Source organism: Dendrobates tinctorius, unplaced genomic scaffold (assembly GCF_039654945.1).
Source record: "Dendrobates tinctorius isolate UK_male_01 unplaced genomic scaffold, ASM3965494v1 ptg000140l, whole genome shotgun sequence".
Lineage (NCBI taxonomy): Eukaryota > Metazoa > Chordata > Amphibia > Anura > Dendrobatidae > Dendrobates > Dendrobates tinctorius.
In genome coordinates this window covers 70,001-94,481 of record NW_027361808.1, presented here as the reverse complement: position 1 = coordinate 94,481, position 24,481 = coordinate 70,001, and the positions used below count along the sequence as shown (strand labels likewise).

The following is a 24,481-nucleotide window of genomic DNA, read 5'->3' as shown; positions in this document are numbered from 1 at the left end:
TTTGTGCAAATCTGTTGTGCAATTTCCCGAGCATGCAGGTACCCCAAATATGGGGGGTAACCACTGTTTGGGCGCATGGGAGAGCTCGGAAGGGGAGGAGCGCCATTTTGGAATGCAGACTTTGATGGAATGTTCTGTGGGCGTCATGTTGCGTTTGCAGAGCCACTAATGTGCCTAAACAGTAGAAACCCCCACAAGTGACCCCATTTTGGAAACTAGATCCCTTAAGGAGCTTATCTAGATATGTGGTGAGCACTTTGAACCCCCAAGTGCTTCACAGAAGTCTATAACGCACGGGCGTTAAAATAAAAAAAAAAAATCATTTTTTCCACCAATATGATCTTTTAGTCCCCTTTTTTAATTTTCCGAAGCGTAACAGGAAAAATTAGACCCCCAAAGTTGGTAAATAGTGGAAACCCCTCAATTCTATCTCCATCCCTAAACTAACGCTAATCCCTACTCCTAATCCTAATTTCAACCATAACTTCAACCCTAACCCCAACCCTAATTCCAACCCTAACCTTTATTCCAACCCTAACCCTAATTTCAACCCCAACCCTAATTCCAACCCTAACCCTAATTCAAACCCTGCAAAATTGGAAAAAACACAGCATTCGAATAAGAGGGAGGTGCACAAGTAGGGTATCCAGCCCACTATAAATTATAGTAAAAACTTGGCACTCAAAAGGAAAATAGATTTGACAGTTCCTTTATTGTACAAAGCATCCAGTTCAACACACTTGAATGTTTTCGGTCATACAATAGACCTTCATCAGATCACATGCGATCACATCAGAGGAGAGAGAAATTACATGCAAAATCGCGGCTTTTTTTTTTTTTTTTTTTTCAGTCGCCGTTATACCTTTAATAACGGCGATAGCAAAAGCGGGGTTGGTAAAAACCGACCCGATTCATGTTCTCTGGGGTCTCTGCTACCCCCGGCAGCCGAGACCCCGGAGAAAATCCGACTGGGGGCACTACTTTCTTCACTGCGCCGTGAATTAACAGCGCTGTGGTTTAAGTAGCCTTAACTACCGCCGTTAAAAGGTGTATCAGCGGTTAAGGGGTTAAACTTCATATATGTTAATGAATGTATAAGTTGAAGAAAACACAATTTTTTTAGTCAAGATAAAAAGAAGAACGAAGTGAGGGAGTATAAAAAGCCCTGATCAGTGTATAACAACATACCGCACACAATGACAGTAATTTCTGGGACTGAAATTCTCAGAGCGCATTACTGTAGACTAAAAAACAAGTACAAGACTGAATTATTATGCCAAGATTTTTTCCATTTTCACCTAGTAAAACAGAAGACCATTAAAAACAGATTTTGCATTCGGAACATATTTTTTGTGGAGTTCTTTTATGTGTCTATCCGTAATGAAAAAAATATATATAAAAAAAACTCCCTCTAAATACATACTGGCCACTACAGCAGGCATAAGCAGTTGATTTTTCTTGTTTTCTACACAATGTTTTTCAGCTTTAGTCAAAACCAAAAGAGAAGAGCCCCACAGAACGGACACCTCTCCAGCAGGTCACTAAAATGTACCCTTTATTAATTGTGTTTTAAGATATTCATACAATGAGGTGAAGGTTAAATTGACTCATTTGCCATTATTCCTAGTTTATAGTTAACTTGCTGAGTAGCAATAGGTTACATGCTTATAGTAAGATAGCACCCTGGTGTAACACCAACAAATAGTAGGAAAATATAGAGTATGTACATTTTCAAGTGTAATAGGAAAAATAGAAGTGGATCCAGTTCACTCCAAGGGCTTATTTAAAAATCAGCAAACTTTTATTGGGATATCCTTTAAAAATTCAAGATTTCTAACAGACATCTCATATGGCACAGCAATAACGGGGTGATGTGTAATGAGACCATACGCGTTTCGAGCAACACTCGTATGGTCCATTACACACCATATGTGTTTCTCATTTTTTACATTTTCAAGTGTGCAGCTCATGTTCCCCACCCCCGTGCTGCATAATGAAATGCAGGTGCTGCATTATAATACACAGGCCGTCTGACCGAGCACGCCACCCATCAGACTATGGCGGTTTTAATCACAGCTCGATCCTGCCTACCCAAATAATAGTAGGCTTTCAGCCCAGAAGTAGTATCATGTTAGGTTAGGTTCCCAGCAAAGAATATCACCTTGTCATTGGCTGTTGGACACACATGAATTGGCCATTTTATGAGCTTAGTATCTTCATTTCAACTTTTTTCTAGAGCAGCAATGCAATTCCAATTTTATATACTCCAGGTTTGCATACTATAGCGCCGCAAAATGGAACTTTGTTGGTTACATATGGAGGTGGCTCTCTTAGCTTGCACCTGTTTACACAGGCTTTCTGACTGAGCACTCCACCTCATAGCCTATGGTGGTTTTAATCACAGCTTAATTCTACCTACCCATATAATTGTAGGCTATACCTGGGCAAAGAGCGGCCCGTGGGCCACATCCGGCCCTCTGCCGGTCTCAGTCCGCCAGTGGAAAAAGACAGCCGTGGAGATGGAAACAAGAGGCCCACGGTCCGCACCGTGCCCACCCGCTTGCTTGCGGTCTCCGCTGTCTCTATAGGCGCTGACTGCATTGCTGGAGGAGGGTCCTCCGGTCACTTCATCCACCAATCAGCGTGTGAAACAGCTTACCCGATAATGTAATTTGATTGTGTCAGCTGTGTACTGTGGAGAGTCAGCACACCGAAGGCAGGAAGAGAAGCAGAGTGCTGGGAAACGGGACTGAGGTGATTATGTGGTGTTCTTTTTTTTCATGTGTATGCAATGTTTGGGTGGGAATGGCACTGCATATGCGGGGGTGACGCTGCACATTGTGCTGCATATGGGGGGTGATATGCTGCTGGCTATGGGGGTGACATGCTGCACATGGAGGGTGACATGCTGCTGGCTATGGGGGTGACATGCTGCACATGGTTCTGGCTATGGGGGCCTCATGCTGCACATGGGGAGGCGATGGGGGCCTCACGCTGCACATGGGGAGGCTATGGGGGCCTCACGCTGCACATGGGGAGGCTATGGGGGCCTCACGCTGCACATGGGGAGGCAATGGTGGCCTCACACTGCACATAGGGAGGCAATGGTGGCCTCACACTGCACATAGGGAGGCTATGGGGGCGTCACGCTGCACATGGGGAGGCTGTGTTGGCACATGAAGTGTATATAGGGAGGCTGTGTGGGGCTCATGTAGTGCATGAGGAGACTCTGGAGCTCATGCCGCATATGGGGGAGGCTGGTGTGGGACTCATGCCGCATAAGGTGGGAGGGCTCATACCGCATATGGGGGAGGCTGTGTGGGGCTAATGCCGCATTTTGGGGAGGCTAGTGTGGGGCTCATGCCGCATATGGGGGAGGAAGGTGTGGGGCTCTTACAGTATATAAGGGGCTGTGGGGGGACTCATACGATATACAGACGGGGCTGTACTCTGGTTCAAACGATATATAGGGGGTAGGGGGATGTCAGCATACTTAATTCTGCTCAATATTAAGTGATACAATTAATAATACAATTATCAATAATATAACTATAACATATCAATATTAACTCCCTTTGAGACGAAGCTTGTTTTCACCGGATCCCAGTGATTCTGAGACTGTTTTCTCGCGACATTGTACCTTATGACAGCTGTAAAATTTCTTTGATATAACTTGCATTTATTTGTGAAAAAAAAAACATGGAAATTTGGCGAAAATTTCACAATTTTCAAATGTTTAATTTTTATGATCTTAAATCAGAGTCAAATTGCACAAAATAGTTAACATTTCCCACATGTCTACTTTACATCAACACAATTTTGGAACCAAATTTTTTTTGTTAGGAAGTTATAAGGGTTAAAAGTTGCCCAGCGATTTCTCTTTTTTTCCACAAAATTTTACAAAACCTTTTTTTTTTTATTTTTTAGAAATCGCACTTTTGAGGGGTCTATATGAAAGAAAATACCCCAAAATGACACCATTCTAAAAACTTCACTCCTCAAGGTGCTCAAAACCACATTCAAGAAGTTTATTAACCCTTCAGGTGCTTCACAGACGCAACGTGGAAGGAAAAAAAAATGAACATTTTAATTTTTATTCACAAAAATGATATTTCAGTAACAATTTATTTTTAATTTCACAAGGGTAAAAGGAGAAAGTAGTGAACTAAAGTTGTTGTGCAATTTCTCCTGAGTACGCCGATACCCCATATGTGAAAACCAACTCAAAACGCCCGACTCCACAAAAATGGGCTCTGACTCAGACTCCACAGCCCTGACAAACACTGACGCCTAATATACTAACACGCAACCTATACAACTACTTGGTACGATTTTTTTTCTCCAAAAGAAGATCAGTCATCACTAACGCTGCAACGCCGGCTACGCTACCTCTAAAGACTACGCTGTACTAACTATTTTCTTTCTAAAAAAAACAACAACAAAAAAAACGGTTGTCACTAACACTGACGCCAGCTATGCTACCTTGCTACCTCTAAAACTATGCTGTACTAACTACTGCTATTTTTTTTTCTGGGGAAAAAAAAAAAAAAAAAAAAAAAAAAAAATCAGATGTTGCTGCGACATCGGCCACACTAGCTTAAAAAAAAAAAAAGTCCTGTGGCGCAGTCTCTGATCAGCAGCGATACTGATCAGAGAGCTGCAGGCACAGGAAGAGCACGAATGTTCTGCGCAGGACACAGCGCACATGAAAATGAGCAAAAATGTGCACTAAAAATTCAATTGGAAGAAGTGATGCAGGGGACTGGGACAGGGGTGGGGGAGGTGCTGCTGCTGTGATCACAGATGAGTCAACACAGCAGCCAGCACACCGCACAGAAGTCAAATCGCAGCACAGAGCGCAGGAGGATGCTGGAGCAGGAGATTGCAGGGGAAATCACACTGCCCACCAATGAAATGCTTTGTCTCTCCCCCAGGGTGATGTGTAGGGGGGCTTGTCACTGCGCAGTGACCGGAAAATGGCGGTGCCGTACTACTACTGTTCTGGGCACAATCTTAGTTCCCGCAGAGCAGTACTAGCATGACGCATGTCACAAAGGGGTTAATATTGAGTACAATTAATTTCAGCCAATTGGTTCGACCCTCCACAACAGACGCGTCTCATGTGGCCCCTAGGGGAATTAATTGCCTACACCTCTTGTAGGCCATCAGACCAGGAGATGTATCATATTACATTTAGGTTCCCATATGCCTTTTGGGCAGACATGGAATGGCAAAGGCCAATTTATGTTCCAAGTATCTTTATTTTATACCCCCAATAGAGTGTGTGTGAGTGAGTGAGTGTGTGTGATGTGTGAGTGTGTGTTAGGACTTGGGTTCCTGCCTCTGCACAGGAGGAAGCCCGAGCCTTGCCTTCTGCGGTCTTCCATTCTGTTCCGACCGCAGAGGAGGCTGCTCAGCAAAGGCATCCATCCCAGCATCTTGCTCAAGCTAGTGCTGTCAGGTTGGTTGCGGCTGCCACCTCTGGTTCAGCTTTAGCAATCTGCACTAGCCAGCAGCGAGCAGCTCCAGAGTCTAAGTCCTTTTTGCAGCCTACTGAGCATGCCTGTGGGATGACCTCTCATTGGAGGTCAGATGTCACATGCCCAGGTCCTCAAGCAGCTTGGATAGGACCATCAGGAAGGTCCCGGAAGGATGCTGCTATAAAAGGTTTGCATGGCTGCTCGGCCATGCGCTAGTATAGACAGTTATTGTAACTTGTGTGTGATGATGGATGCATGAAACTAGTGATTGACTCATTACGAAACCCCTCCCTTTGATACGCATGTTGTAGTGTTATCGTAGTCTGAGTCAGCGCCTTGTAGTGGATAAGTCTAGCGCCACAGTGCTTCCAATCCACAGCACCTCTCTTAGCGCCATATTGTGCCATCCAGCACAAGGCACCTGAGTAGCTGCATCCGCCAGCTTGGAGCCGTGCGCAGGTCTAGCGCTTTCCTTACCCAGTTGGGGTGGTTAGTGGCGTCTGCCAGAGCGGTGCAGTGCACACTTAGTGCGTGCTAATACTCAGTTTCTCTGCTGCGGTGCCGAGTGCTAGTGGACTAGAAGGACTTTTACCCCGTGTCTTTGGGGCAGAGTCCTGTGTCTGTATCCTAGCGCTCATTCGGCAGAGCCCTGTGAGCTTAACAGGCTTCGGCATTTACTTTGTGCGGCACTGCGGTTCTGTGAAGCAACAGAACTTGCTTCTGTACAGACCGGGTGACGCTAACCCGCTTGTGTTCATTTATTATTTGCTGTATAGCCTCCGCCATTACCGAGCAGCAGGTAACAACTCTGCACGGTGGACCCCGGGCTGCAAACGCACCTTGTTCCTATTCTTTATTATTGGGTGTGTTCCGCTAGCCCTAAGAGTGCGTGATGTGAGAGTGTATGAAGTGAGAATGTGTGTGAGTGATGTGTGTGAAGTGAGCGTGTGTGTATTTTATATTATAAATAAAACTAGCTGAAGAGCCTGGCGCTGCATCTATATCTTCTATGCTGGCATTTTAACCTCTACCCTGTATCGATTGAAGTGAATAAAAGAAATTTGTTTTCACTACATTGTGGAGCTGGACAACCTTTTTCCATGTCAGAACCAGAGCGATGAGTGGATTTGCCCTGACTTGCATACAAGAGATCCCTTTAAGAGAGCCTGGGGTCAGTACCAGAGCATTTGAAGGCAATTGCCCTGACTTCCATACCGTGGATGCCTTTAAGAAAGGCCTGGGGTCAGTACCAAAGCGCAGAGTGGATTTGCCCTAACTTCCACACCAATGATCCCTTTAAGAGACCCTGGGGTCAGAACCACAGACCTGAGTGGAACGGTTTTAACTTCCATACCGGGGATCCCTTTAAGAGAGGCCTGTGGTCAAAACTAAAGTGCTCTGTGCTCCTTTCTGTGGGGCAGACAATGGCTGAGAGCTTATGTTCCCAGGGATGCCAGATTTCTCCCACCCAGTCAGTGTCTGCTGAGGTGTTGTCAAGTGGGAAAACTTGCTCATAGCAACCAATCACAGCTCAGCTTCTTTTAACCAGCTTTGGTGAAATGAGAGATGCTTAGTGATTGGTTGCAAGGAAAACTGTTGCTCATAGCAACCAATCACAGCTCAGCTTCTTTTGAACAGGTCTGGCGAAATGAAAGATGCTTCATGATTGGTTGGTGATACACACATACAGTTAGGTCTATATAAATTTGGACAGACAACATTTTTCTAAATTTTGGTTCTAGACATTACCACAATGAATTTTAATCAAAACAATTCAGATGCAGTTGAAGTTCAGACTTTCCGCTTTCATTTGAGGGTATTCACATTAAAATTGGATGAAGGGTTAAGGAGTTTCAGCTCCTTAACCCCTTTCTGCCATATGACGTACTATCCCGTCCATGTGCCCTGGGACTTAATTCCCAGGGACGGGATAGCACGTTATAGCGATCAGCGGCGCCCACGTGGTGAGCGCCGCTGATCGCGGCCGGGTGTCAGTTGATTATCACAGCTGACACCCGACACTGTGTGTCAGGGGCGGTCACGGACCGCCCCCGACACGTTAACCCCTGGCACTCCGCAATCAAACATGATCGCGGTGCACCAGGGGTTAAAGGAAGCATCCGTGCTTCCCTGCGACCCCCGCAGCAGCACAATGGGGCCTCCCCTCCCTGCAGGTCCCCAGATCCAATATGGTGATGGAGACCTTCGGGGGCCTGCAGGGAGCTGGCTTCCTCACTGCCCACAGAGCGCAGGCATGAGGAAGCCTGCAGCAGTGCCTGTGACAGATCGCTGATCTGTGATGTGACAGATCAGCGATCTGTCACATGACAGTTATGTCCCCCCTGGGACATTGTAATAAAGTTAAAAAAAAATGTAAAAATAATTCATACAAAAAATTGCTAAATAAATTAAAAAAAAATATATATATTCCCCAATAAATTCATCTTTAGGAAATCAAAAAAAAAAAAAAAAAAAAAAAAAAAAAAAAAAAAGTACACATATTTGGTATCGCCGCGTCCGTAACGACCCGCCCTATAAAACTGTTCCATTAGTTAGCCCCCTTATCGAACCACTTAAAAAATAAAAATAAAAAACAAAACAAAAAATAAAGCTTTATCATCATACCGCCGAACAAAAAGTGCAATAACGCACGATCAAAACGACGCATATTAATAACCATGGTACCGCTGAAAACGTCATCTTGTCCCGCAAAAACGAGCTGCCACACAGCGTCATCAGCAAAAAAATAAAAAAAGTTCTAGCTCTCAGAATAAAGCGATGCAAAAATTATTATTTTTAATATAAAATTGTTTTCATTGCATAAAAGCGCCAAAACATAAAAAAAAGACATAAATGAGGTATCGCTGTAACCGTACTGACCCGAAGAATAAAACCGCCTTATCAATTTTACTGCACGCGGAACGGTGAACAAAAAGAAATTCTTGAAATGCTGGTTTTTGTTCATTCTGCATCCCAAAAATCGGAATAAAAAGCGATCAAAAAAATGTCACGTGCCCGAAAATGGTACCAATAAAAACGTCAACTCGTCCCGCAAAAAATAAGACCTCACATGTGGGTCAAAATATGGAAAAATTATAGCTCTCAAAATGTGGTGATGCAAAAACTATTTTTTACAATAAAAAGCGTCTTTTAGCGTATGATAGCTGCCAAAAATAAAAACCCGCCATAAATAGTAAATCAAACCCCCCGTTATCACCCCCTTAGTTAGGGAAAATTAAAAAAATGTATTTATGTATTGCGGATACTCTCAAATGAAAGCTGAAAGTCTGAACTTCAACTGCATCTGAATTGCTTTGTTTAACCCCTTTACCCCCAAGGGTGGTTTGCATGTTCATGACCGGGTCATTTTTTACAATTCTGACCACTGTCCCTTTATGAGGTAATAACTCTGAAACGCTTTGATGGATCCCGGTGATTCTGACATTGTTTTCTCGTGACATATTGTACTTCATGTTAGTGGTAAAAGTTCATTCAAATAACTTGCGTTTATTTGTGAAATAAATGGAAATTTGGTGAAAATTTTACAATTTTCCAACTTTGAATTTTGGCACACAAAAAACTTAATACATAACATTTCACATATGTTTACTTTACATCAGCACAATTATGAAACCAAAATTTATTTTTGTTAGGAAGCTATAAGGGTTAAAAGTTGACCAGCGATTTCTCATTTTTGCAACACCATTTTATTTTTACGGACCACATCACATTTGAAGTCACTTTGAGGGGTCTATATGATAGAAAATGTCCAAAAGTGACACCATTCTAAAAACTGCACCCCTCAAGGTGCTCAAAACCATATTCAAGAAGTTTATTAACCCTTCAGGTGCTTCACAGGAATTTTTTGAATGTTTTAAAATAAAATGAACATTTAACTTTTTTTCACAAAAAAATTATTTCAGGTCCAATTTTTTTTAATTTACCAAGATAATAGGAGAAAATGGACTGCAAAAGTTATTGTGCAATTTGTCCTGAGTATGCTGATACCTGATATGTGGGGGGGAACCACTGTTTCGGCACATGGCAGAGCTCAGAAGGGAAGGCTGGAATTCAGATCGGACGCCATGTCACGTTTGGAGAGCCCCTGATGTACCTAAACAGTGGAAAAACCCCATTTTGGATACTAGACCCCCCAAGGAACTTATCTAGATGTGTGGTAAGAACTTTGAACCCACAAGGGCTTCACAGAAGTTTATAACATTCAGCCGTGCAATTAAAAAATTATATTTTTTTCCACAAAAAATCTTTTCACCCCCAATTTTTATTTTCCCATGGGTAACAGGACCCTAAAAGTTATTGTGCAATTTGTCCTGAGTACGCCGATACCGCATATGTGGGAGAAAACTACTGTATGGGCACACGTCAGGGATCGGAAGGGAAGCAGCGCCATTTGACGTTTTTGGCTGGAATTGAGATCGGACACCATGTCGTAATTGGAAAACCCCTGATGTACCAAAACAGTGGAAACCCCCCACAAATGACACCATTTTGGAAACTAGACCCCCCAAGGAACTTATCTAGATGTGTGGTGAGAACTTTGAACCCCCAAGGGCTTCACAGAAGTTTATAACATACAGCCATACAATTAAAAAAAATCGTATTTTTTCCACAAAAATGATCTTTTCACCCTCAATTCTTATTTTTCCAAGGGTAACAGGACCCTAAAAGTTATTGTGCAATTTGTCCTGAGTACGCTGATACCCCATATGTGGGGGCAGACCACTATTTGGGCGCATGGCAGAGCTCGGAAGGGAAGCAGTGCCATTTGACGTTTTTGGCTGGAATTGAGATCGGACACCATGTCGCGTTTGGAGAGCCCCTGATGTACCAAAACAGTGGAAACCCTCCACAAGTGACCCCATTTTGGAAACTAGACCCCCTAAGGAACTTATCTAGTTGTGTGGTGAGCACTTTGAACCCCCCAATGCTTCACAGAAGTTTATAATGCCCGGGCATGAAAATAAAATAAATCGTATTTTTTCCACAAACATGATAAATTAATCTCCAATTTTTTTTATTTTCCCAAGGGTAACAGGAGAAATTAGACCCTAAAAGTTGTTGTCCAATTTGTCGTGAGTACACTGATACCCCATATGTGGGAGAAAACTACTGTATGGGCACACGTCGGGGCTCGGAAGAGAAGTAGTGACGTTTTGGAATGCAGACTTTGATGGAATGGTCTGCGGGTGTCATGTGCGTTTGGAGAGCCCCTGATGTACCTAAACTATTGAAACTCCCCACAAAGTGACCCCATTTTGGAAACTAGACCCCCCCACGGAACTTATCTAGATGTGTGGTGAGCACTTTGAACCCCCAAGTGCTTCACAGAAGTTTATAACGCCCGGGCGTGAAAATAAAAAGATCATTTTTTTCCACAAAAATGATATTTTTGCCCCCAATTTTTTATTTTCCTAAGGCCTGTTTCACACTTCAGTTTTATGTGTCAGTCAAAATCCGCCAAAATGGCGGAAAGCGGATCCGTTGCTAAACTGATGCCACCGGACCATTTTTTTTGACGGATTCGATGAATTTTAAAGGAAAGAGAGAGCGAGAGAAAATTTCTATCGTCCGCCAGAAATGATTTCAGGGTTAAATTTCAGGCTGACTTCCTTCCTCCGGGCATGCGCACTCTAAAATGCCGATCCTGCAGCAAAAAAGACGTTGCATGGTCCGTCCGGGCATGTCAGCGGATGCAAAAAATTTGGCGGATCCGCAAAGAAACGGATCAAACGGATCCAACGGATGGCCATCCGTCAAGATCCGCCGGTAATGCATCTCAATGGGGAAAAAAACGGATCCGCCAAAAAAATGGCAGATTTTTTTGGAAAAACAGCGGATTTTGACTGATGGTCAAAAACGGAAGTGTGAAACAGGCCTAAGGGTAACAGGAGAAACTGGACCCCAAAAGTTGTTTTGCAATTTGTCCTGAGTAGGCTGATACCCCATATGTGGGGGTAAAACACTGTTTGGGCGCATGGCAGAGCTTGGAAGGGAAGGAGCACCATTTGACTTTTTCAACTCAGAATTGGCTGGAATTGAGATCAGACGCCATGTTGCATTTGGAGAGCACCTGATGTGCCCAAATAGTGGAAACCCCCAATTCTAACTCCAACCCTAACCCCAACACACCTCTAACCCTAATCTCAGCCCTAACCCTAATGGGAAAATGGAAATAAATACATTTTCTTTTAATTTTATTATTTTTCCCTAACTAAGGGGGTGATAACGGGGGGTTTGATTTACTATTTATGGTGGTTTTTATGTTTGGCAGCTGTCGCACGCTAAAAGACGCTTTTTATTGTAAAAATAGTTTTTGCATCACCACATATTGAGAACTATAATTTTTCCGTATTTTGACCCACCGAGTCATGTGAGGTCTTATTTTTTGCGGGACGAGTTGACGTTTTTATTGGTACCATTTTCGGGCACGTGACATTTTTTGATCGCTTTTTATTCCGATTTTTGGGACGCAGAATGAACAAAAACCAACGTTTCATGAATTTCTTTTGGGGGGTGCGTTTACACCGTTCCGCGTACGATAAAATTGATAAAGCTGCTTTATTCTTCCGGTCAGTACAGTTACAGCGATACCTTATTTAGGTTGTATTTTATTTATGTTTTGTCGGTTTTATGCAATGAAAACTATTTTATATAAAAAATAATTATTTTTGCATCGCTTTATTCTGCGAGCTATAACTTTTTTATTTTTTCGCTGATGATGCTGTATGGCGGCTCGTTTTTTGCGGGACAAGATGACGTTTTCAGCGGTACCATGGATATTTATATGCTTCTTTTTGATCGCGCATTATTGCACTTTTTGTTCGGCGGTATGATAATAAAAAACGAACCAAAAAATGATTTATTTTTATTTTTTAAGGGGTTCGCTAAAGGGGTTAACTAATGTGACAGTTTTATAGAGCAGGTCGTTACGGACGCGGCGATACCAAATATGTGTACTTTTATTTTTTTTTTTATTTCCAAAAAATGAATTTATTGGGGGAATTTTTTTTTCTTCTAATTTATTTGGCAATTTTTTTTTTTTTTTTTTAACTTTATTACATTGTCCCAGGTGGGACATCACTGTCCTGTGACAGATCGCTGATCTGTCACATCACAGATCACTGTGACAGATCAGCGATCTGTCACAGGCAGTGCAGCAGGCTTCCTCGTGCCTGCGCTTTGCAGGCACTGAGGAAGCCGGCTCCCTGCAGGCCCCCGAAGGTCCCCGTCGCCATCTTGGATTCGGGGGCCTGCAGGGAAGGAGCCCCCCCCACAGCAGCGCTGCACATTGCGCTGCCGTGGGGGGCTCAGGGAAGCACGGAGAGAGCCCCCTCCCTGCCGATGCTTCCCTTTAACCTCCGGTACACCGCGATCGTGTTTGATTGCGGTGTGCAAGGGGTTAACGTGTCGGGGGCGGTCCGTGACCGCCCGTGACACATTGTGCCGAGTGTCAGCTGTGATAATCAGCTGACACCCAGCCGCGATCAGCGGCGCTCACCACGTGGGTGCCGCTGATCGCTATGACTATCCGGTCCTGGGAATTAAGTCCCAGGGCACATGGACGGGATAGTACATCTCATGGCAGAAAGGGGTTAATATTTGTGTACATAAAGTCATACAATATGTAATGAGTAACACATGATAAAGGTCACATAATGTATACATTTAAGGCATAGTATAGAATTGACCCAACTGAAAATCACACCGGAATGATGATCTTTCAACCTACCTGGTTGCCCCCAGCATTATGGCATTCATAAACACCGACGACGCCATCTGCAAAGTGGCCAAGTGTATCCAAACAGTTTGATCCTTGCTGTAAAGCTCCAAATGCAATATCTTGATGGTCAGGAACTCTGGAAAAAAAAACATACATCTTTATAATACATCAAATCAACAATGTGAATCCAGACAATCACCACTGTCCAGAGAACATAACATGAACCATGATAACAAGCAGGGGATTTCACATGCAGATATATATGCAATAGCGCTTACATGTATATATGTGTATATACTCTCTACGTACACTTTTTCAACAGTGCATACACCTTTTATTCACATTTATTAGTAGATGATTTCATGTGATAATTTTGAGCACAAAAGGATAATTTGTACGTATTTTGCATATTGATTCATGGTTTAACTTGTGAATAGGCCTTTGGAAGATGTCCAACATAAAGATACATTATTAATTTAATAATTCTAATTTTTTCTAAAAATAATAACATTTATATTGGATGGTCCATTTATTTGTAAATATACGTACAGCATGGTGGTTTTATTCCCCTTAGGCTGTGTGCACACGCTGCGGATTAGGTGCGGATTCATCCGCGCGGATTTTGTACAATCCGCAGGTGAAACCGCAGGTCAAAAGACCTGCGGTTTTACCTGCGGATTGCTCTGCGGTTTTTCATCTCCTCAATGGAGGAGATGGCAAACCGCAGGAGAATCCGCAGAAAGAATTGACATGTCAATTCTTTCTGCGGATTGAAAACCGCAGATAATCCGCGCGGAAAATTCCGCACCGTCTGCACTGCGGTTTTTGATTCCCATAGGGAATCATGATACTGTACACCGCAGCAGAAACTGCTGCGGGTCCGCAGCGGCCAAAACCGCTGCGGAACCGCAGCAAAATCCGCAGCGTGTGCACACAGCCTAATTTTTTGAGGCACCTGATATATGATTTTTGTTGCTAATTGGTTCATTATTTTTAATATTAATAAAAAAATTATTTTAAACGAAACCAATTGTTTTCATGGTTCACGTTATGTGCTCTGGACAGTGGTGATTTGATGTTCTGCTTGGAACCATATGATACTGTAAGGACTTTCTTATATTGATTTTTCATCTTTATAATACAGTTAAAATTATAATTATTAGTACCTATCCTATAGAAGCAAAGAACCACCTACTGGAGCGTAAATTTAGGTACATATCCATTTCAGGCACAAGGGCCAGATTCATCACTTGTGATTTATTGAAGTCACTTTTCTTTCTTTGTTTTGTGGTATTCGCTGATATTTTTTGCGCCAAATTCTTCAAAGTTGAGCACGCGGTTTATGAATTTGGTACAAAAGCAAAAATGCTGTTTTGGCTTTAATCAGTGTATGCCACTTTTAGAGCCAAAAATCGCAAATCCTGTTATAAGTAGGAAAAAAATGTGCCAAACTGAAAACTCCTCCCGAAACGTACTTGAGGGGGGAGGACAGGAATATGATGTGACACTTGATGAATGTGGCAAGCAATGAATCTGTCTAACACATCTTGATAAGCAAATATGTAGAGGGAAAAATAATAATTATAAAAATAACAAAAAATAAAGAGACACATACACAGCACGATACTGAAAATACTTAAAAACATAAGCGAGGTGGTGGGGGCGATAAGCAGAAACCAATTTTTACCCTGGGTATGTCCCTATTCCAACCCTGAGGAGTTGTCGCACTTAACTAACCATTTGACGCCCCCATTTCCTTCTTACCACATTATTTTTGAGTTTTGGCATTTTGTATTAGAATGTAAAAATCAAGCAAGCAGCAGTAAAAAGAGGTGACCTGACCACTGTTCAGGCACAATAGTTTTTATCACAATGTCCCAAAAAATAGACAATCGCCAGCAAAAACAATGATCAAAAAGATGAATAATGCTTTAGGACAAAAGACCCTAGAATGTCCTACTTTCTGGCACAAACTGGGTATGCTGAAGTCTAAAAGACTCCATAGTCCAAGGAGGCAGCTTATTTCTGGCTTCAGAAGGTAGCACTGTTTTCTGGCTACCTCGCTGCATTTTCTGTCACACGAGCTGCTGTATGAGGTTTTGTAATTTTGCAGTAACAAAAAAAAATATAAGAATACTTATGGACCGCCTGCCCATACCACTTTAAACACCCGGGCGATTTACAATGTGCACTAATGATCTAATATTTAAAAAAAAAAAAAAAAAAAAAAAAAAAAAAAAAAAAAAAATCTTGCGTGAAATGATGCAGCATAAGCCAGCTGTCAATGTCAAACACAGCTACTGCCTTCCTGATTGCAGTATTCACAGCACCGTGTACACAAAACAGGAAACAATGGCAGTGCTTCCTCCTACAAACCAGCAGTCATATAATAGCTAGATGTAGGGTTAGAGCAGGACTTGCTGCTATGCAGGCAGTGGGCTGAACTTCCATTGTAACTGGGGCTAATATTTCAGCCCCAGTATTAGGGGAAATTAGCAATAACCAGGGGAATGCAATTTAAAAGTTTTATTTATTTTTTAAGCGGTGCGTTGTGGTAATTATTACTATTTTTTTTTAATCAGATAAATTTTTACTAAGCTTTTCAACATACAACAAAAGTCAACACCCAACCAACCCCCCCCCCTTGTTCCGGACCACATAGCAATTAGCAAGTATCTCATTATGTTAAACAACACTTTAAGCTGAATTCGACAATCTGTGCACTCATGTGCAAATAAACATTATGAAAGATAAGTCCAAAGTCTCCAAGTTCTTTAGTTTTCACCTGAAACAGGAAGGACATTATGGAACCATTTTGTATGCATCACTCCAAGGACCTTATTCAGACATATCTCGCTCAACACAAGTAATAATATTACCCAGCACCCCCCCAAGTAAGGACACAATATCCAAGCCTTGGTGAATTTTCCAGTCCTCCCATATTTTACAGAATTTATGCAGGGCTCTCCTCTTTTGATATACTCCTCCTTCCAGACGTGGCAGTAGACTCATTTTTCTATAAAATTACCTAAACGTAGGTGGCACCCTGTCCAACCAGTGTGCTGCTATAACTTTCCTGGCTTGACATAGCGTTCTTTTTTGTGCCAACCTTATGTTTGCATCTTCAGTAACTCCGTCCACAAAACTCAAGACACAAACCAAATGATGGGTAGGAATCACAACCCTAAACACCGTGTTTATGTGGTCTATGACTTGGGTCCAAAAATTCCCGATGGAACTACATGACCAAAACATATGTAGCAAATCGTCAGGGTCTCAACCGCATCTCAGACACAAGTCATCCTCTGTAACCCCAATTTTATGCAGGAATTTGGGGTCCTGTATACCTCATGCAGCAGATTCGTCTGTGACAGCCTTTGTGCCTCACTATTGGACAGCTGGGGAATCAAAGATAATATGCATCCCAACGCTCATTGTCAATTACCCCAACATCCTGCTCCCATTTCTCTTTAAAAGCTTCATCGGATGCTTATCTATAACCTGGGCAAGGAGTGGTTGATAAAATCTAGAAATTGCACCAGCGACAACCCTGGTTCCCAACAATAGAAAAAATAAATGATTATGGGTTCTAAGTGGAGTAAGGGACTCCTGTTTATGCCCTACGTCTCAACTGAAGGTACTGAAAAAAGTACTAATGTGGCAGCTGGAGTTCATCTCTTAACTGCTGAAAACATTTAAAGACTCCATCCAACTGAAGTGGATCTATGAATAGTATTGCTGCTTGTCACTAGGGGCTAAAGCCCTCTAACCTGAATATTTTCTGCAACTTTGAGTTTTGCCATATAGGAGTAACTGGAGTAAACCCATCAATATTAACCCTTTTCTGCCATTAGACGTACTATCCTGTCCATGTGACCTAGGACTTAAATTCCCTTGGACGGGATAGTACGTCATAGCCGACTGGACACGCTCACAGGGGGGAGCGCAGCCGAATGTCAGCTGATTCTCACAGCTGACACCCGGCACTAACTGTCAGGAGCGGTCACAGACCGCTCCCGCCACATTAAGCCCTGAAATACTGCGACCAAACAAGATGGCAGCGTTCCGGAGACGGCAGAGGGGCTGACAGCTGATCGCTGCCATGGAGACCCGATGTCGCAGTGCATGTCAGGAAGTCTCTCAGGTTAGTGCATAGAAAATAAAGTGTAAAACTTAGACTGATAAAAAAAATTTTTTTTTAAATAACTGTAAAAATATAAAGGAAAAAAATCAATATTTATTTGATCACCATAAAATCTTTCATGTTCCGCCTGTTCCAGAAGGTGATTGTTTAGCAGGTTTTGGCCCTCACACATTCATCTCTATTAAATGGAGTTGAGGAATTTACAAACCACTGTTCTGTCTCATCGACACATCACTAAAGATCAATAGTACGGGCTCTACTCTTAGTTTTAATTCTAGCGATCTCTTTCATCAGAACTCCCCTTAAAAAGGCCTTCATTGTATCCCAAACTATCAGGGGCGATGGTGAGCCAATATCATCTTGAAAAAAGACCTTCAACTTCCCAGCTAATCCCTCTCTGTCCTTCAATATTGCCAGCCAGTACGGGTTAAGCTTCCATAGTTCTCTCGTTATATTAGATAGGGGAAGAATATTAAGAACCACCCTTAATGGGGAAAGGTCTGACAAAAGTCTTGTGAGATATTCCATCATATCTACCATCGGCAATGAAAACTGATTACCTATGGCCAGGTCTATCCTAGATGGAAATTTAGTCCTCCAGATATCATACCACTGCATCTCCCGTAATACCTTGGCCGACGCTGTGTCCTTACTCCCCCAACCAACAGTTCTCTGCGGTATTCATCTAGAGCCACATTGAGATTCATATTGAAACTGGATTATCAGCTGTATGGTTTCCATTGAGAATGGTGGAGGAATATATAATGCTACTATGCACACCCGTACGCCATAAATCAGACATACCAAGCAGATAAATCTTCCCTGGGATCTACTGTGGCTTTTACACATGTAAAAGAAAAAGACTGCGGTGGAAAAAAATACTAACGCCCCTGGCGTATGAGCTACATGAAGATTGAAAGGACGACCCTCCCCAAATATTTACTGAGAGTTTGTGCACTTTCAGGGGTCGTATGAGTCTCCTGGAAACAAATAACAGCTGTTTCACAGCCCTTAAGTATCTTAAAAATGGCTGATCTTTTAGTGGGCTCACCCAACCCTCGCACATTCCACAAAATCAAAATAACCTGACCCACCATGAGTGCATTAAATTATATGAAATGACCAAATTTTCCCATATTGTTTCCTACTGGATAGACTTTTGGCCTGATTCCAGAAGGCTGCATACACAACAAATAACATACCCCTACCATATCTCCCCAACCAACCAACATACAACCAGAGCATATAAAATACCTGAAGCTAGGATATGCAACAGGCGCCACATAAATTTCAGTGTAACACCACCAACAAAGTGGCGTGAGGTAGTTCCTCTCATATAACCATACATACCAGGAAAAACTAAAGCTCCTAAAACATATCAGTCGGCCAGGGAACACGACCCTGCCCCACAGCAGCTATCACTTTTAGCATAAACATGTAAAATCAAACTGTGATATAGCAAAAATAATTAAAAGGCACAGGAGCCCCATAGCACCGGACAGAAGCAAAACAGACAAAAGTGTCAGCGTGGCTTCAATTGGCGCTCGTGGGAGACCAGCCAACGCAACGTCTCCTTAGGGTCATCAATGAAATGTGTCTCGTTAAGTGCAGCAATTCTCAGCTTTTCAGGATACAACATGGCATATTACACTTGTGACTGGCGCAATCTTCTCTTGATATCCTGAAACTGTGCCCGTCGTCTCTGCACTTTTGAGGAGAAATCAGGGAAAATGGACACCTTTGAACCCGCAATACGGATATCCTGAGATGTGCGTGCAAGCTTTAGGATTTTATCCTTGTCCCTAAAATGCAGGAGCTTAATTAGGACGGATCTTGGCGGCGCTCCTGGTGGAGCTGTCTGGATGGCACTCTGTGTGCCCTTTCAATAGCGAACAAGTTGGAGAGTTCTTCTTTACCAAACGTGGAGAGCAGCCATTTTTCAAAGAATTGTGCTGGAGCACTCCCCTCTGCTTCCTCCGGAACTCCCACCAGACGGATATTGTTGCGAATGAGCTGATTTTTCAGATCATCAGCTTTGCTTAATAGGGCCGCAGTATTAACAGAGGCAGTTTTAACTTCATTGGATAACTGTGGCAATATATCTTCCACCTCACTCACACGGCCTTCAGCCATCATGCTCACCCATTTTCTACATACGGTATCTTATCTAATATAAGACACGTCCATCTTTAATGATCCCATATGGTCTTTCATATCAGTAAGACCAGCATAGCACTGTGTTACAGCCTGAAATACATCCCCAAGTGTCGGGTCAGTTATCCCCCCATCCGCAGCCAGAGGATTGCTAGTTCTATCAGACACAGGGACAGCTTGAGAGACTGCAAGTGGAGGATGAATCCCTTTGACTGCTTCCACGCTCTGCTGCCAGCCAGATTATCTCTTATCTGCAGCTCTTTTGTGGATGAGGAAATGCTCCCTGTGCATTACCTCCAATTCTGGGTGACCTGGCTTATTGCTCCAGGTGTGCTGCTATGGCTGGCCATGTACCCTCCTCCACTGCTACTGTGCTAGGAGCCGCTGCTGCGCCATCTTGGATGCCGGACTCCATCAGAGCAGCCGCCTGCTTCCGCTTTCTATCTGGCCTTGTCATGACAGAAGATAAGTTAACACTCTCCGGGCACTCTCCAGACCTTCCCCCACCTGTCAGTACCAAGCAGAGCTGCTGTGCTCCGAGTGAGCAGGAGATAGGACAGGATTAATACGGAGCTGGTCACAATGCACGTCCTGCTACACGCCCAGACAGGCCATGCCCCCCATTAATATAAAATAAAAAAAGTAAAAGTTACATAAAAATCAAACTTCATGTATTGTGGACAAAAAGGCAAGAATTAGTTGTCAAATCCATTAAATAAGTATACAAGAAGAAACCTGAAATTATGCCTGGTCAGGCAATCTCCTCTGTCCCTTTGGTTGTTCCCAGGTTGTATTTAGTGAAAAAAATAAAAAATAATAAATATAAATTATATATATATATATATATATATATATATATATATATATATATATATATATATATATATATATATATATATATATATATATATATATATATATATATATTTTGTCTGTCATCCACTTCTGTCTGGATGTCCCCGAATCCCACAATCCACTACACTGCACCGGAAGTACGTCGACCTCCATTCTGGAACACCCGAGTGATGCCGCTCGGATCCAGGACGCAGCTGTGATCCCGTCCGCCGTTCGGATCCAGGCCGATGTTGCGATCCCAAACACCGCTGCAATTCCGACCACCGCTGGGATCCCAGCTGCCGCTCGGATCCAGGCCATCGCTGCGATCCCAACCGCCGCTAGGATCCAGGCCACCGCTGCAATCCCAACCGCTGCTGAGATCCCAGCTGCCGCTCGGATCCAGGCCACCGCTGCGATCCCAACCGCCGCTGGGATCCCAGCTGCCGCTCGGATCCAGGCTGCAGCTGCAATCTCAAACATCGCTGCGATCTCGACCGCTGCTTGGATCCCAGCCGCTGCTCAGATCCAGGCCGCTGCTGCGATCACGAGGCTGTGAAAGGGGTGTAACGAGGGGTGTAATGAAGGGGGTATAATGAAGGGGGTATAATGAGGGGGGAGTAATGAGAGGGATGCCGCTGCTGCCTGCCCACCCACCTCAGTGCAGTCACAGCCAGCAGGAAAGACAGCGGCTTGAGGCCTGTGCTGGAGATTGGGTGCGGCCACCCTCTGGTGGCGCCGCACACCATCTCCAGCATAGGCCGCAAAACACCGTCTTTCCTGCTGGTTGTGACTGCACGGAAGTGGGTGGGCCGCCGCCCCCAGCGTGATGTTACTGCCCTCCCGATGCGATAGCATCGGGCTCACATCTAGTATTATATAATTATACATAACATATATATTTAGGAATTTTTGTATATAGCATTGTGATGTAGTATTGCAAGCCTATTATTGTAAGGACTCGCTATATTATGTGCACATGCGCATTTGCAAGATGGGGTTGATGTGCAAACGGAGCTACTGTGCATGAGTGATAGGAAACTGGTGTCTCCATTTAATAGTTTCAGTCCTGCTCTCTGAGCTTCTGGTAACGCCGGTACACGGCGTGTTTTTTGTTTAACCCCTTCATGACCCAGCCTATTTTGACCTTATTGACCTGGCCATTTTTTTGCAATTCTGACCAGTGTCCCTTTAAGAGGTAATAACTCAGGAACGCTTCAACGTATCCTAGCGATTCCGTGATTTTTCGTGACATATTGGGCTTCATGTTAGTGGTAAATTTAGGTCGATAATTTTTTCATTTATTTGTGAAAAAAAATGGAAATTTGGCTAAAATTTTGAAAATGTCGCAATTTTCAAATTTTGAATTTTTATTCTGTTAGACCAGAGAGTTATCTGACACAAAATAGTTAATAAATAACATTTCCCACATGTCTACTTTACATCAGCACAATTTTGGAAACTTTTTGTGTTAGGAAGTTGTAAGGGTTAAAAGTTGACTAGCGATTTCTCATTTTTACAACAAAATTTACAAAACCATTTTTTTAGGGACCACCTCACATTTGAAGTCACTATGAGGGGTCTATATGGCAGAAAATACCCAACAGTGACACCATTCTAAAAACTGCACCCCTCAAGCTACTCAAAACTACTTTCAAGAAGATTATTAACCCTTCAGGTGCTTCACAGGAACTAAAGCAACGTGGAGGGAAAAAAAAGGACATTTTAATTTTTCCAACATAAATTTTCGTTTAGCATCAATTTTTTCATTTTCACATGGTTAATAGGATAAAATGGATCCTAAATTTTGTTGGGCAATTTCTCCTGAGTACACCGATACCTCATATGTGGTCATAAATCACTGTTTGGGCGCACGGCAGGGCTCAGAATGGAAGGAGCGCCATTTGACTTTTTGAATGGAAAATATGCTTGAATATTTAGCTGTTGCCATGTCGCGTTTGGAGAGCCACTGTGCGCCTAAACATTGGAGCTCCCCCACAAGTGACACCATTTTGGAAACTAGACCATCCAAGGAACTTATATAGATGCATAGTGACCACTTTGAACCCCCAGGTGCTTCACAAATTGATCCGTAAAAAAAAAAAAAGTACTTTTTTTCACAGAAATTTTATTTAGCCTCAGTTTTATCATTTTCACATGGGCAACAGGATAAAATGGGTCCTAAAATTTGTTGGGCAATTTCTCCTGAGTACACCAATACCTCATATGTGGTCATAAACCACTGTTTGGGCGCACGGCAGGGCCCGGAAGGGAAGGAGCACCATTTGACTTTTTGAATAGAAAATTAGCTCCAATCGTTAGCGGACATCACGTCGCGTTTGGAGAGCCCCTGTGTGCCTAAACATTGGAGCTCCCCCACAAGTGACCCCATTTTGGAAACTAGACCCCCGAAGGAACTTATCTAGATGTGTCGTGAGCACTTTGAACCCCCAAGTGCTTCACAGATGTTTATAACGTAGAGCAGTGAAAATAAAAAATCATTTTTTTTTGCTCAAAAATGATTTTTTAGCCGGCTATTTTTTATTTTCACAATGGTAACAGGATAAATTGGACCCCAAAAGTTGTCCAGTTTGTCCTGAGTATGCTGGTACCCCATATGTGGGGGGGGACCACTGTTTGGGCGCAAGGCAGGGCTCAGAAGGGAAGGAGCGTCCTTTGACTTTTTGAATGGAAAATTAGCTCCAATCGTTAGCGGACACCATGTCGTGTTTGGAGAGTCCCTATGTGCTTAAACTTTGGAACGCCCCCACAATGACCCCATTTTGAAAACTAGACCCCCTAAGGAACTTATCTAGATGCACAGTGAGCACTTTGAACCCCCAGGTGCTTCACAGAAGTTTATAACGCAGAGCCGTGAAAATAAAAATATTTTTTTTCCTCAAAAAATGATTTTTTAGCCCACTATTTTATATTTTCACAAGGGTAACAGGATAAATTTGGACCCCAAAAGTTGTTGTCCAGTTTGTCCCGAGTATGCTGGTACCCCATATGTGGGGCACACGTTGGGGCTCGGAAGGGAAGTAGTGACATTTTGAAATGCCGACTTGATGGAATGGTCTGCGGGTGTCATGTTACGTTTGCAGAGCCCCTGATGTACCTAAACAGTGGAATACACCCTCAAGTGACCCCATTTTGGAAGCTAGACCACCCAAGGAACTAATCTAGATGTGTGGTGAGCACTTTGAACCCCCAAGGGCTTCACAGAAGTTTATAAAGCAGAGCCGTGAAAATAAAAAAAAAATAAAAATTTTTCCTCAAAAGATGATTTTTAGCCCTCTTTTTATTTTCCCAAGGGCAACAGGACAAATTTGGACCCCCAAATTTGTTGTGCAATTTTTCCTGAGTGAGCTGATACCCCATATATGGGGGTAAACCACTGTTTGGGTGCACGTCGGGGCTTGAATTGGAGGGAGCACTGTTTAACTTTTTGAATACAAAATTAGCTGGAATATAAATGGTGGCGCCATGTCGCGTTTGGAGACCCAGTGATGTGCCTAAACAGTGGAAAACCCTCAATTCTATCTCCAACCCTAAGGCTATTTTCACACATCAGTTTTTTGCCGTCAGGCAGGATCCGGCAATTTTTAGAAAAAACGGATCCGGCGTAAATTTTGGAGAACTGTAGAAACAGATCCGTTTTTCTGCCGGATCCGTCTAGCAGGTTATAGCTGTTTCCTGGGGGCTGGCCAATTGGATCTGAGCATGCGCAGACTTAAAAAAACGGATCCGGTGGCTGGATCCGGCGCCCATAGACTTTTCATTGTGGCAAAAAGCCAGAAGCGTCGGATCCGGCGCTTCCGGCTTTTTCGCCGGAGACAAAAAACGTTACAGTAGCCGTTTTTTCCAGGCGCTGGAATGAGACAAATAGCTGGATCCGGCAAAAAACGGACAAACCGCAATGCCATCCGGCGCGAATACAAGTCAATGGGGAAAAACTGGAATTGGCATTGCATTTCGCCGGATCCGGTTTTACAAAAAAAAGCCGGATCTCGCCTGACGGCACAAAACGGATGTGTGAAAGAGGCCTAACCCCAACACACCCCTAATCATAACCCTAACCACAACACACCCCTAACCCTAACTCTAACCCTAACCACAAGCCTAACC

At 43.2% G+C, this 24,481-nt stretch overlaps 1 protein-coding gene across 1 annotated transcript in view; it reads right to left on the bottom strand.

Annotated features, from left to right (window-relative positions):
* Positions 1–24,481, bottom strand: part of LOC141049001 (polypeptide N-acetylgalactosaminyltransferase 2-like) — a 115,160-nt gene that overhangs the window by 25,250 nt on the left and 65,429 nt on the right. The window contains exon 8 of the mRNA XM_073545090.1: positions 13,231–13,357. Coding sequence (XP_073401191.1) covers positions 13,231–13,357 — 127 coding nt within the window. The remainder of the gene's footprint in view (positions 1–13,230; positions 13,358–24,481) is intronic.